At 36.3% G+C, this 13430-nt stretch overlaps 1 protein-coding gene across 3 annotated transcripts in view; it reads left to right on the forward strand.

The window, feature by feature from the left end:
- The window catches only part of LOC127409880 (mitogen-activated protein kinase kinase kinase 5-like), a 127522-nt gene that overhangs the window by 84408 nt on the left and 29684 nt on the right, over positions 1-13430 (forward strand). For 2 of the 3 annotated variants that reach the window (XR_007892049.1, XM_051644809.1), the window contains exons 21-25: positions 792-809; positions 5004-5181; positions 8598-8766; positions 9280-9465; positions 12757-12862. Coding sequence is in view for 2 of the 3 variants with exons in the window: in XM_051644809.1 (XP_051500769.1) it covers positions 792-809; positions 5004-5181; positions 8598-8766; positions 9280-9465; positions 12757-12862 (657 nt within the window). In the remaining variant the exon portion in view is untranslated. The remainder of the gene's footprint in view (positions 1-791; positions 810-5003; positions 5182-8597; positions 8767-9279; positions 9466-12756; positions 12863-13430) is intronic. The other variant, XM_051644810.1, reaches the window with a different exon arrangement.

Raw genomic sequence — 13430 nt, forward strand, 5'->3', positions numbered from 1 at the left:
CGGTTTGGACCAGACAGGATAGCCTTTGTTGCCCTCGCACATCGATGAGCCTTGAGCGCCAACAGATCCTTCAAGTCTTGTAATTTGCGAGGTGGAGCCGCCGAGAATCGGACTTGTTGGCCCAGCAAATCCCACAGATGCTCAATCGTCCACGTGATGTAAAAGAAAACGGGACTCGTCAGAAAAGGCAACCTTCTTCCACTGCTCCAATGTCAGTGCTGTGGCTCGTGTCCTATTGTAGGCGCTTTCGACGGTGCACAGGGGTAATTTACGCAGCCCCATATGCAGCAGGGTGCGATGCACTGTGTGTTGTGATATATTCATCCTGTAACCATCAGCTCGCCACTGCTGACCGGGAGCACCCCACAAGCCTTGCCATTTCAGAGATACTCTGACCCAGTCGTCTGGCCATAACAATTTGGCCCTTGTCAAAGTCGCTCAGGTCTTTACTCCTGCCCATTTCTCCTGCATTCAACACGTTGACTACGAGAACTGATTGTTCGCTTACCATCTAATCTACCCAGTCCTTGAAATGTGGCCTTGTTAGGAAATCAACATTATTCTCTTCACCTGTACATGGTCATAATGTTTTGGCTCATTGATGTATACCATCAATATGATCATATTCATTATACCATGGTATTTACGTGATACTGCAGGTAATTAAAGTAATTTAAAGTAATTTTAAAAAATACCATGGTACGTTTTTGTTGGTGAAACAAATGGAAGAAAGCATGAGCCCACTGAATGACATCTGTTTTTTGTTTGTTTTTGTTTTTGTTTTTTTACAGCTCTGACACCAGGACCTGGTGAGTCTTGTTTATAGTCTACATTATTTTGCATGCTTTTATGAAGAACTGTAGTCATTTTCAGATGAGATTAGTTTTATAAGGGAATGGCTTTTCTGTGATTTTATTTTAATCAGCCATGTCAGTCATATTTCAGGGCTTCTGAAGGGCTGCATGTTCCCATATCTGTAAAGATTATTTCACCTTTTCTTTAGCAAATGTTCTTATGCAGTCACTCTGAGCGCTTTTTATTTGAAAAAGATAGTGTTGTGTTACAACTTTTCAAATGCAGTTTATTTAAGAGTTATTAAACTTGATACAAGATTTCAAATAGCCTGAAATTTGAATAAATGTTTCCCAATAGAGTGAACCAGTCCGGTTCCAGATATAAAAATTCCATTCATTTTTTCCAGAACTAAACTACCCATGATCCTGAAGAGAAAGATCCACCAATAAGGCCTGGGCAATATGGCTTCAAAAATGATATTGTTATATTTTTCAGCCTGTTGACAATATTTGATAAAAGTCATTATTCAAAATTAAATATTTTCAAGGCATTAAATAAAAATCTTTTTAAAAATAAAGAAGGCATGTTTCCCTACAGTTTTGCACTAAATGAAGAATGAGATCTAGTCATTGTCATTGATATGAACTTTTATATTTATATTTTATGTACAATGATACATAGTAGCTTAATAAAAAAAAAAAAGCATTATTTACCTTCATATATTTTTACTAAAAACATTTTGTAAATGAACAAGGTGTGCAAAAACTACTCAACTTATTTTTAGAAAATCCGATTGAATATTGCATGATACTAAATTATTACTGTGGGACGCAGTCAAGTTTATTATTATAATACTGAATTATTATTATTATTTTGAGGATTAAATTTGTTTTATTTAAAAGTAATATATTTCTTTCCTATTTCCCCTCGCCTTGAGCTTTTATTTTGACGCTTCACATGGAGCTTTTATTTTGACACCGAAAGTGCAGTGTGTTGTTTACAATACTCTGCATCTGTTGAAGCACTGTTGTCCACTCCTTTTCTGGTATACTGTAACACCTTTGAAGATTTCTATACTAATTTGTAGCTGTTACTAATATTTGGAATTGTGCTTGAACATTCAGTACTTAATTTCTTTCACAATGCATGAGATCCTCTCTAAAATCGCTAAAAGCATGATCCGATGAGCCCTGCACGTCACCCATTCTTTCTGAAGCACGCAGACCATGTATATCTGGCTTTTATTGCAGCCTTTTGCAGTTTTAAATTCCATATCACCATATTGCCATTTTGGTGTTATTTCGATTAATTGTGCTGTCCTGAAGGATAGTGAAATTAGTCTACAGATGTGCTTTTTATTCAACTTAATGGCAAATGAAAAGCACATTAAAATCATCGGGATATTCACGATACTGCTTAATTTTATATCGTCAGCCAGATCATCGTGATTATATTGTGAATATTCGATATATCGCCCAGCCCTACCACCAATCAGAGAATAGCGCCCAACAAAGCGCATCAAAAGAGCTCTGTAGCGACAGCACTCTCGCATGATGCGCTGTGAATGCTTCAATCGAGTCGGTCTGCTTACACTCTCAAACTACATCTACATTTGTAAATATCGGAATATTTAGCAATAAAATAAAAATATATTGTTTTTATACTTAACAATTTCAAGCATGAAATCTAAATAGTTTTATCTTTTTTTTTATTGTTTTTAATTTATGTCATTCACAATGCTTTGTGGGTTTGTAGTTCATGACCTCACAAAAGACTGTAAGTACACAGTCTTGTATCTTTGTCTTTTTGTCAGATTTTCAAATAATGTTTTGCTTCAACTCAAAGTTTATAATGTTGTGATTCACTTCGGAGCTGATTGGTCTGGTTTATGTTTTAGAACTTTTTTATGAAGGATTTTATGACAAGCCTGTGGAAGAAATAAATTGGAAAAATACTTCCATAACCAAGGCGCCTGAAAAAGTGGATGGGCACTGTTGTGTTCTATAATCCCATGCATATGCTAATGCTTAATATTTCCAGCATAATTAATTAGCACAGCTAAATGCAGTTTCTGATTGGTCAGTTACGTGTGACGGCAGTGTGTAAAAGCAGTAGACACACTCATCTCAGTGAAAGAGATAGTTCAGTAGACATTGTCTATCCTGTGCAAATAACATTGCAGACGTTTGCAGTAACAAATATTTTACACACAAATGCTCTGAAAACAAACCCAGTTTAAATAGATTTTTAAGAGGATAGTTGATTATTACTGTACTCTATGGCAGGGGTCGGCAACCTTTTTGACATGGAGTGCCATTTTTTTATTTTCCTGGTCAATGGCTGTGCTGACACCCCCCCAAAAAAAGAAAAACATGCAAATGTATGCGGTTTTCCGAAGTATGAGTCCACTTGTAAATTTTTTTTCTATTTTGCATTTTTCTAATTTAATCGTTTATTTTTCATTACAAATGATTAGTATAACAGTTGCAAAACCCGATGATTATGATATAATTATGATCCTGCATGTGAATTTTCACAGAGCATCTTGTGAAAGTGCTTTAATGAAAGCAAACCTGTCCTTTTGTACAAAATGAGTTAACACAGTTAGTGTCACAAATTTGCTTATTTGATTACTGATCATGAAATTGTGTGGAATCTTAAATATTTCTTATATTATGTCATTGTAATCATGTAATCACAAGTACGCAAGCAGCAGCGAGAGAGGAGCAGGCTATTTTATTTATAAAAAGATTTTCGCACCTGCATTCCAATCTACATCTTGATATAATCCTTGCTCATGATCACACACTGTGTTTTCATCAGCTGAATGGGAGACTAAACACTATTAAAGTGTGACGAGACTCGAGCCATTCGCGCATCACAAGCCGATCAACTCTTTAGCCCTTTATGGCAAATCATACCTGCAAAATCCTAAAACTTTATTTCCAGTTTTAATTTATATTTTGAATAGACTCAGATTTTTATCAGATTATGTTTTCTCTTTTAATCTATTAATGTAATTTTGAGTGTGACCATGGTTTAATGAGGGTGTACCTGTATGCTGGGTTGGAAATCTCAAGGATTAATAGTGTTTTCCTTATTACATGTGTTGTTCTGAAAGCAAAAAGAAACAAATGAAACACAGAATGTAGGCTGTCATCCGCGCAGCCTGACCGAAGCAAAGCGGGCACGTTTAATCGCGCGATTAAACTAAAGTGAAGCACTGCCGGCTCGTGATGCATGAATGGCTTGCACTCGCTACACGAATCTGTTGGGTATACTGCAGTCTCGTCACATTTTAACTTTTTGTTTAGCCTCCCATTCAGCTGCGTGAACATGAAGGATTACATCAAGATGTAGATTGGAATGAAGGTGCGGAATTTATATAAATAAAATAGTCTACTTCTCTCTCGCCATTGCTGGCATGCCAGTGATTACCCCTATAGGTTGTGATCCCTGCTCTATGGTGTATAACCATGGCAACTGGTGTATCTCAAAAGTGGGGAAGCATTGTTTTTGGTGCCCAAATGGTGCTCAAACTACTACTCAAACAATGAAATAATTAAGCTCAAAATAGTTTTGCAACAAAATAGGCGAAATATCCCATTATGACAGCTGAAATAAATGTGTTACTTCAGATTACAAATAACTGCATGTGGATCTCCTAACTGCCAAACAGCTTCATTTTGCATTTCATACGTTATCAATCACGTATATCACTGTTTCAATTATTAACATGGATTAAAAACTCAGTGTTCAATCATATGCAAATGCAATGAAAATAGTGCTCATAATGATTCCGTAGACCCAGAGAAGCATGGCGTATGAATGTGTTTAGAGCCTCTCGTCTAATGAACATAAATCTTTTGAACCGTTGACTTGAATGGTACAGGGATCTGACTGACATAGACTCGCTCTGAGCCATACATCCACTGACTTCTATAGACGTATTCATTTAGAAAAAAGTGGACTGTGTAATTAAACAAACAGCACGATAGTGATGTGATGTATTTTGCATTTTTATCCGCTAAAATATTATACAGCACAAAGAGTAATATGCAATTTATATAGATTATTTGTACATATATTGAATTCTTTATTGACACATTTCTTTTCAAACAGAAATTTTAGGGGAAGCTGTGCTTCCCATGTAGTTTTAAAGCACTCACCACTGGTGTATAATTGACACTGTTGGCCACCTGTTGTAGAGTACTTGCGCAGTGTATCTCTGCCTGTTCCTGTGGTGGTTGAGGACACTAGCAGCAGCAGTGAGTATGGATCTGTGTCGCCTGACAATGAACTCTGCTCGAACCCCTTCAACTTCAAGCCCAGCACCAAGTGCTACAGCGAGAGAGTGGTCAAAGGTCACTGCTCGCTCTTCCTGAGGTCAGAGAATTATGATTCATTCTACCATAAGATGGTTTATTTTCTTAACGTTTGACTAGGGTTGGGTAAAAATATTGATTTTCCCATACATTGTGATCTTGATTTAAATTATCTCGATAATGATTCTTAAATCCCAAGATCGATCTTTTACTCTCTGCGCAGCCAGATTTCTTGCGATGTGACAAAAAATGTCTGTGATTCTCCACTAGCTGGTAAATGTTCAGATTTCGTTCATCAGCAGTGTTGAGTAGTATATTGGTGAAGAAGTTCAGAAGTAAGATCCTTTCACTGCATGTTAAGAGTAAACATTTGGTTTGACTCTTCCTTTGTAATGTGTGTCCAAAGATGAGATCCACACAATCCATTTTTGTCATTGTATAATGTATTTTTTCATATCCTTTCTGTTATTTACCGTCAGTTTTTGGTAAAGAAAATAAACATTTAATTCTAATCACACATAGCACGGATGCGGTAAAGAAGCCATTCAACTCCACTCTCTTTAATGTGTGCTAAACCAAAACACTTCTGTGTGACACTCGCTGTGAATCAGAACTGAATTGGGAAATCTATATCAATACCCAGCCCTACCGTTGATGCTATTTTCTTTATAGTAGCAGATACTTCTAGTGTATTTTTCAGAAGGTTTGAAGGAATAATCCAGGTTCAATACAAGTTAATCCTTTAAGTAAATGATTTTACTAAAGAGATTTTGGAGAATGAGTGTCATTCTGTGCCATTTGAGTCATCATTGAGTTTGTCATGTACATGTATGTAACATTGTGCTTTGTGTTGATTATCTAATGATCTATGCATCCGATTACCTTGTGTGTGGGCTCATTTGAAAGAGAATCACCACTTCTAAGTATGTTACGTTTATTTTTTGTGAAGTTATAAGCCAAAATGTGGCATATAAGCAACACCAACATAATTGTCAAAGACATACTATATACTTAGTTATTACTCACTATATTTGTTTCTTTGAGTACAACAAATAGTCTGGTTGTGTTCTACTCTTTGAGAGCTTTCCAACAATATATGACTCATGGGAAATTTGATGGGTTTGATGTTTCTGCTGATTGCAATAATATGTACAGTGCAATTTTTTTATATAAATTATCAAAATGGAACATTTCTGATTTGTCTGCAAATTTCAAAGCACTTGTTCAGTTTTGGTCATAATGCCTGCATACAGTTGTGCTCAAAAGTTTGCATACCCTGGCAGAAATTGTGAAATTTTGGCATTAATTTAGAAAATATGACTGATCATGCAAAAAAACTGTCTTTTATTTAAGGATAGTAATCATATGAAGCCATTTATTATCACATAGTTGTTTGGCTCCTTTTTAAATCATAATGAGAACAGAAATCACCCAAATGGCCCTGATCAAAAGTTGACATACCCTTGAATGTTTGGCCTTGTTACAGACACACAAGGTGACACACACAGGTTTAAATGGCAATTAAAGGTTAATTTCCCACACTTCTGGCTTTTTAAATTGCAGTTAGTGTCTGTGTATAAATAGTCAATGAGTTTGTTAGCTCTCACATGGATGCACTGAGCAGGCTAGATACTGAGCCATGAGGAGCAGAAAAGAACTGTCAAAAGACTTGCGTAACAAGGTAATGGAACTTTATAAAGATGGAAAAGGATATAAAAAGATATCCAAAGCCTTGAAAATGCCAGTCAGTACTGTTCAATCACTTATTAAGAAGTGTAAAATTCGGGGATCTCTTGATACCAAGCCAAGGTCAGGTAGACCAAGAAAGATTTCAGCCACAACTGCCAGAAGAATTGTTTGGGATACAAAGAAAAACCCATAGGTAACCTCAGGAGAAATACAGGCTGCTCTGGAAAAAGACGGTGTGGTTGTTTCGAGACAATACTTGAACAAAAATGAGCTGCATAGTCAAGTTGCCAGACAGAAGCCTTTACTACGCCAATGCCACAAAAAAGCCTGGTTACAATACGCCCGACAACACCTTGATACGCCTCACAGCTTCTGGCACACTGTAATTTGGAGTGACGAGACCAAAATAGAGGTTTATGGTCACAACCATAAGCGCTATGTTTGGAGAGGGGTCAACAAGGCCTATAGTGAAAAGAATACCATCCCCACTGTGAAGCATAGTGGTGGCTCACTGATGTTTTGGGGGTGTGTGCGCTCTAAAGGCACAGGGAATCTTGTGAAAATTGATGGCAAGATGAATGCAGCATGTTATCAGAAAATACTGATAGACAATTTGCATTCTTCTGCACGAAAGCTGCGCATGGGATGCTCTTGGACTTTCCAGCACGACAATGACCCTAAGCACAAGGCCAAGTTGACCCTCCAGTGGTTACAGCAGAAAAAGTTGAAGGTTCTGGAGTGGCTATCACAGTCTCCTGACCTTAATATCATCGAGCCACTCTGGGGAGATCTCAAACGTGCGGTTCATGCAAGACAACCAAAGACTTTGCATGACCTGGAGGCATTTTGCCAAGACGAATGGGCAGCTATACCATCTGCAAGAATTTGGGGCCTCATAGACAACTATTACAAAAGACTGCACGCTGTCATTGATGCTAAAGGGGGCAATACACAGTATTAAGAACTAAGGGTATGCAGACTTTTGAACAGGGGTCATTTCATTTTTTTTCTTTGTTGCCATGTTTTGTTTTATGATTGTGCCATTCTGTTATAACCTACAGTTGAATATGAATCCCATAAGAAATAAAAGATATGTGTTTTGCCTGCTCACTCATGTTTTCTTTAAAAATGGTACATATATTACCAATTCTCCAAGGGTATGCAAACTTTTGAGCACAACTGTACATTGTAAAGTAGAGCTTCTAAGCTTTCAAACGATACCTATTTTGTGTTGGTCAAGACTGTAGTTGTTAATATTAACCCTTAAAGGTTTAAGCTCAAATCGACAGCATTTGTGGAAAAATATTGATTGCCACAAAAAATATTTTAAAAACATACACGCCCCGTCCGTTTATTTGAAGAAGAAGAAATCAGTATTATGCCACAAATGCCATCAGTTGAGCTTAACTTGTATTGAAATTGAATGGAATATTCCTGAAGACGAGCAGATTTATGTGACAATCCATGTGTCTACACATGGACAAGCAGGTATAAAAACAAGTTGAGTGCTTATCATGTACTCCAATCAATGTTAATAACATCATAAATGTGCACATTTGAATGTTATCCCAGGGTTTACACATGAACAGTGTGGAATCACAAAACCTGAAAATCCAGGATTAATTACTAACCCAGGGTGTGAAGTTTAAACAGTATGAAACATGGAACCAGATAACCCAGAATTACATTAGCCCAGGGTTAAGGATCAGTCTGGGTTTACAATTTCACATGTGAAAATGTCTTTGAGTCGACTGTTAGTCAATGTCAGATATTTTCCTGATGTTGTAGTATTCCAGTGGAGAACTTTGAAGACCACAGCGCTCCACCTTCCCCTGAGGAGAAAGACTCAGGTTTCTTCATGTTGAGGAAGGACAGTGAGCGGAGAGCCACGTTACACCGAATTCTTACTGAAGACAAAGAGAAGATAGTGATGCACCTGCAGGAGGCACTCACACAGGTCACCTCACACTCAGACACACTGTTCTTGTGTTTCTTGTTTTGTTCTCTTTCAAACACTTGTATAAGTGCTGAATGACAAGTCTGGTCACAACGACAGTTCAGTAATTTCAACTATAAAACAGATAGTAACTCCCTTAAAAAAATCTTTCTGCAGCAATTATGCTGCTTGTTATTTCACATGCAAATTAGCTTTTGATTCGCTGCAAATGTTTGCCAGAAGTTTGCAGAAGTCTTTGCAACAACGGACAATTTTCCACAAGTTTGCCGCAAAGCTCATTTGCATGTGAAAATTATCAGTGGAGAATTTGCGGCAAGTTTGCACGAACTCTTGATTTTCATAAGGGCTGTCCTGGATACAACATTCTAGTCATTTTAAAATACTCAATATAGTAACAACAACATAACGTGAAACACTATGCTTACAGGTTGCGGGTTTGCTGTTGGATCTGATGTAGTTTGCGCTGCGCCGTATTTCAGTAACAACCTTGGCCTTCATTTGCTGTCTCTACAGGGCTCTGAGGAAAGGAAATTGAAGCATCAGCATATCTCCACACTGGTGGCAAGTTTGGCTGATTTTGTGAGGATGGCAGACAGAAAAATAATCGCCAGCACCCTCTCTCAACTCAAACTGGAGCTCGACTTCGATAGCGCTGCAATCAGCCAACTGCAGGTAGCGCTGTTTGGCTTCCAGGACGCGGTGAGCATCTTGTCAAAGTTTCGTTTAAAATACCTTCTCTGAAATTTCAGTTTCAGTGTCAAAATGACATCAAAATGGACCCTATTTACTTTCTTAAAAGTGCACTAAGTAATTTTCTGCATGTTTCAAGTATGTTTCAAATGGTGTACACTCACATGAGATGAAAACTAGTGTTGGGGAGTAGTTAACTATAAGTGCCGACGATACTAACGTTAGAACATTTTTCAGTAGCGTGACCGTAATTAAATTGTTTTTTACAATAATGTAGCTTTTCCAGTAGCGAACTACATTTTCCAGTGGCTATCACTGTAGCATCACAAAAAACTAAATTTGTCACATTGTATTTTGAACGCACCAATGAAGCCAAGGGATTAATAAAACACGCTCACCTAAACCGTCCTCTCTCTCTCATGTAGTGCTGGGAAAACCAAATAAGAAGCGGTTCTTTCAAACAGTTCATGTAAATGAACCTGGATTAATAAACAATACCCTTACATTTAGCGTTTAGAACTCCAATTCATTTTAGTGAGTGGGTTCTTTGGACAGTTCAAGTAAATGAACTAGTTCACATAAATGATTCACTGATTCACCTGAGCCATGCACAGCAATAAAGGGACTTTGCCTTGATTTTTGAAGCGAAGGATTTATTGGATTGTTTCTGTTTATCACTTTATCTTGATTCCATTATTTAAAATAGGGTGTTTTCTAGTTTTATTAGTGTATTGAAAGTATACATTTAAGTTGTGTGGTGATGGCGTAGTGAGCTAAAGCACATAACTGGTAATCAGAAGTTTGCTGGTTTGATCCCCACAGCCACCACCATTGTGTCCTGAGCAAGACACTTAACTCCAGGTTGCTCTGGGGGTATTGTCCCTGTAATAAGTACACTGTAAGTCGCTTTGGATAAAAGCGTCTACCAAATGCATAAATGTAAATGTTCATTTCACTCTCTTTGTTTAACCCTTACACAAATTAACCATTGTTCTACTAGTAAAACTATGGTTTTCTAATTTTGTAGGAACCATGACTATAATAACCATGTTTTGTTTTTGTTTTTGTTTTTTGCAGAAACCATGGTTTTACTGAAGTAATATTGTAATAAAAATGACTGTAGTAGCCATGGTTAATATTATGGTTTTACTGCAAGTACTATGGTCAAACTTTGGTTACTGTAGTAAAACCCTGATTAATTTTCACAAGGGAACATCACACTAATTAATATAACTAGCGATGTTCAGATACCATTTCTTAGAACAAATACAAGTACCGATACCTTCTTTTTTTTTAATTCCATATTAACAGTTTGTTTCAATTTTTAAAAAGAAAATGGTGTCTAAATAAATGAATGAATTAAAACTTTAATCAAATGAAAATAGAACAATACATTGTCAACACGATATTGTATTATTTTTATCAAATGAAGTGCTTTTATACAGAACCTCACAGAACATTCCAAAATACAACATTAAAGTTATTTTTGTCAAAACAGAGCATCACAGATATGAGATATTGCTGAAATTTAATACAGTTACTATAAAAGTATTATTATTAGTAGTAGTAGTATTACACTGAATATTACATAACTATACAGTAGTGATATATTTCTGTCGTACTTTTTTCCGTTTAATTTGAGCTTTTAGTTTGGCAGAAGCTTTTATTTTGGAGTGAAGCCCTTTTTGTTTCAGTGTTTTTGATGGTAGCTTCTCACCTCTGGAAAAGCAGGTCACTATGTGTTCCTCTGTGATTATTAAACCGCAAAATGCTGCTATTTAATGAATAAATACGTAGTCTGTATGTGCCTCATGCTACAAAGTGAATTGTCATATGCTACAAACAGTGCTCACGATGGTGTTTTCTGTGAATGAGACAAGGAGCTCTAAAAGGTATGAGCAGCCAGTATTGGCACAACACATTCACTTTGAAGCATGCAGCACATGCTGGCTATCTATTTATTACATTAAATCGCAGCCTTTGCTGTTTTATCACACTAGGACATAACTTGATTGTAATTTTTGCACTTAATGTTTACGGAACGACATTTGTACGTGGTATCGGTTTTTGGTATCTGAACATTTTTATGAGCACGAGTATAAGTACGTGAGCAAGGTATCGGACCTGGGACATCTGTAAATAGAACTATCAGGTAATATTATTTCTGATTACAGAATTAAATAATATACGATTGTTATATTTCCAAAATAATTTTGTTCTTTAAATAGCTTCAATGTAGTTTTTAACCGTTTGTTATTAGCTTGAATGAAGTTTAATTACTTTAAGTTATGAGCTTGTATCTTGGGATGCTACAGTTTTCAAAGTAGCTTCCCCAACACTACGCTTGTCAAAAAAGCTGCTGTATTACATGGTGCTGAGTGCACATTCATTTGCATTGCCATGTTGCCAATATTACTTGCTTTATCTCAATAATCCCCTGTAATTGAATGCTTTTACTCTGAATCAGTTTATCATGGCTGACTGCAAATAACACATTTCTACAGCGGCATTGGTAACAAAAACTTTTGAATGATGCTTCCACACCACTAGGTGTCAGTATAAGTCCAAGACAACAAGTGGGTGCACCTTTAATACACGTTCTTAGTCTGTACATGATTCATCAATTCATGTTATTCCATTTCCATAAAAATAAAAATGTCGTAATCTTTCCCCAAAATGTAATAACTTACTGAAATGCCTTTGCTTTCTGCTGAAGTCACCTACGCTGTGCAGGCTTTTGCTTACTATTAACCAATAGTCAAATAGCTATTTAGGCATTAGATACTGTAGGTAAAAGAGCTTTTCTAAAATCTTGCAAATAGTTAACACATTTTAATGCTGGTTAACATTAATGTAATGAAGGTTTGAAAAGAAGTATTACCATGGGGATGCATGAAGATGCTCTGAAGGGTAAACTTGATCTTCAGCCTCCACATCCTGGTCCAAAAGCCTCCTAAAAAGAGGGTGTCACTGCCGGATTTGATTCAGGAGGGAAGTCCTCCACAATCTACTGCAAACTCACATTTAGCTCTGACTCTAATTTTGAAACAGCCACTTTTTTTTTTTTACCATTAAACTCCTGATTGATAAATTTCCTCCTACATTTTTTTTTTTCTGGTTGAATATCCTGTTTGACTTGGAAATGCATCACATATGGAAGTATGGGTTACAAAAGCCATTTCATGTGGACTTTAAAAGTTCAATATCCACTTTTTTTCTGAATGACTTTAATGTGTTCTAAACTTCCTAAAGTAGATCTTATAAAAAGAATAGTTATGGACTAACTTTGTGTGTCTCCAGGTTAATAAAGTCTTGCGGAATCACAACATAAAGCCACACTGGATGTTTGCCCTGGATAACATCATTCGAAAGGCTGTACAGACCGCCATCGTCATATTGGTACCTGGTAAACAACAGCAGAGTTCTTTTTTTTTTTTTTTATCTCTTTTTTCCTTTATCTCTAGGGCTGGGTATTGATAAAAATTTTCCAATTCGATTAGATTCTAATTCACAAGCTCTCAATTCGATTTTATTCTGATTCATTGCCATATATTTCAGTTTTGCCAGTTTTGCTTACATATGGAAGAAATTCTCTCTCAGCTAATGCTGTTAATTATATAGGGGACTTTCTAATTTGGTACATTACAAAAATATTTATTTTGCAATTTATATGTATATAAACTGTATAATTACCTTTTTGTCATTTTTGTAACATTTTAGTTTCTTTAAAATATACAAATTCATGTGTTCCATCAATAAATATAATGTCAAAAAACTGCTTACAAATATATATATAGTTACATGTTTGTTTACATGCATAATTTGCACTTTAGTATACAAGTATTAACATTGATTTGTAGAACAAGTGCTAAAATGGTACTGTCTCTTTAAGAATAGCGGCAGTTCAGTGAGCATCTCACAGAAGTGTTTTGGTTGAGCGCACATTAACGAGAGTGGAGTTGAATGGCTTCTTT

Source organism: Myxocyprinus asiaticus, chromosome 19 (assembly GCF_019703515.2).
Source record: "Myxocyprinus asiaticus isolate MX2 ecotype Aquarium Trade chromosome 19, UBuf_Myxa_2, whole genome shotgun sequence".
NCBI lineage: Eukaryota > Metazoa > Chordata > Actinopteri > Cypriniformes > Catostomidae > Myxocyprinus > Myxocyprinus asiaticus.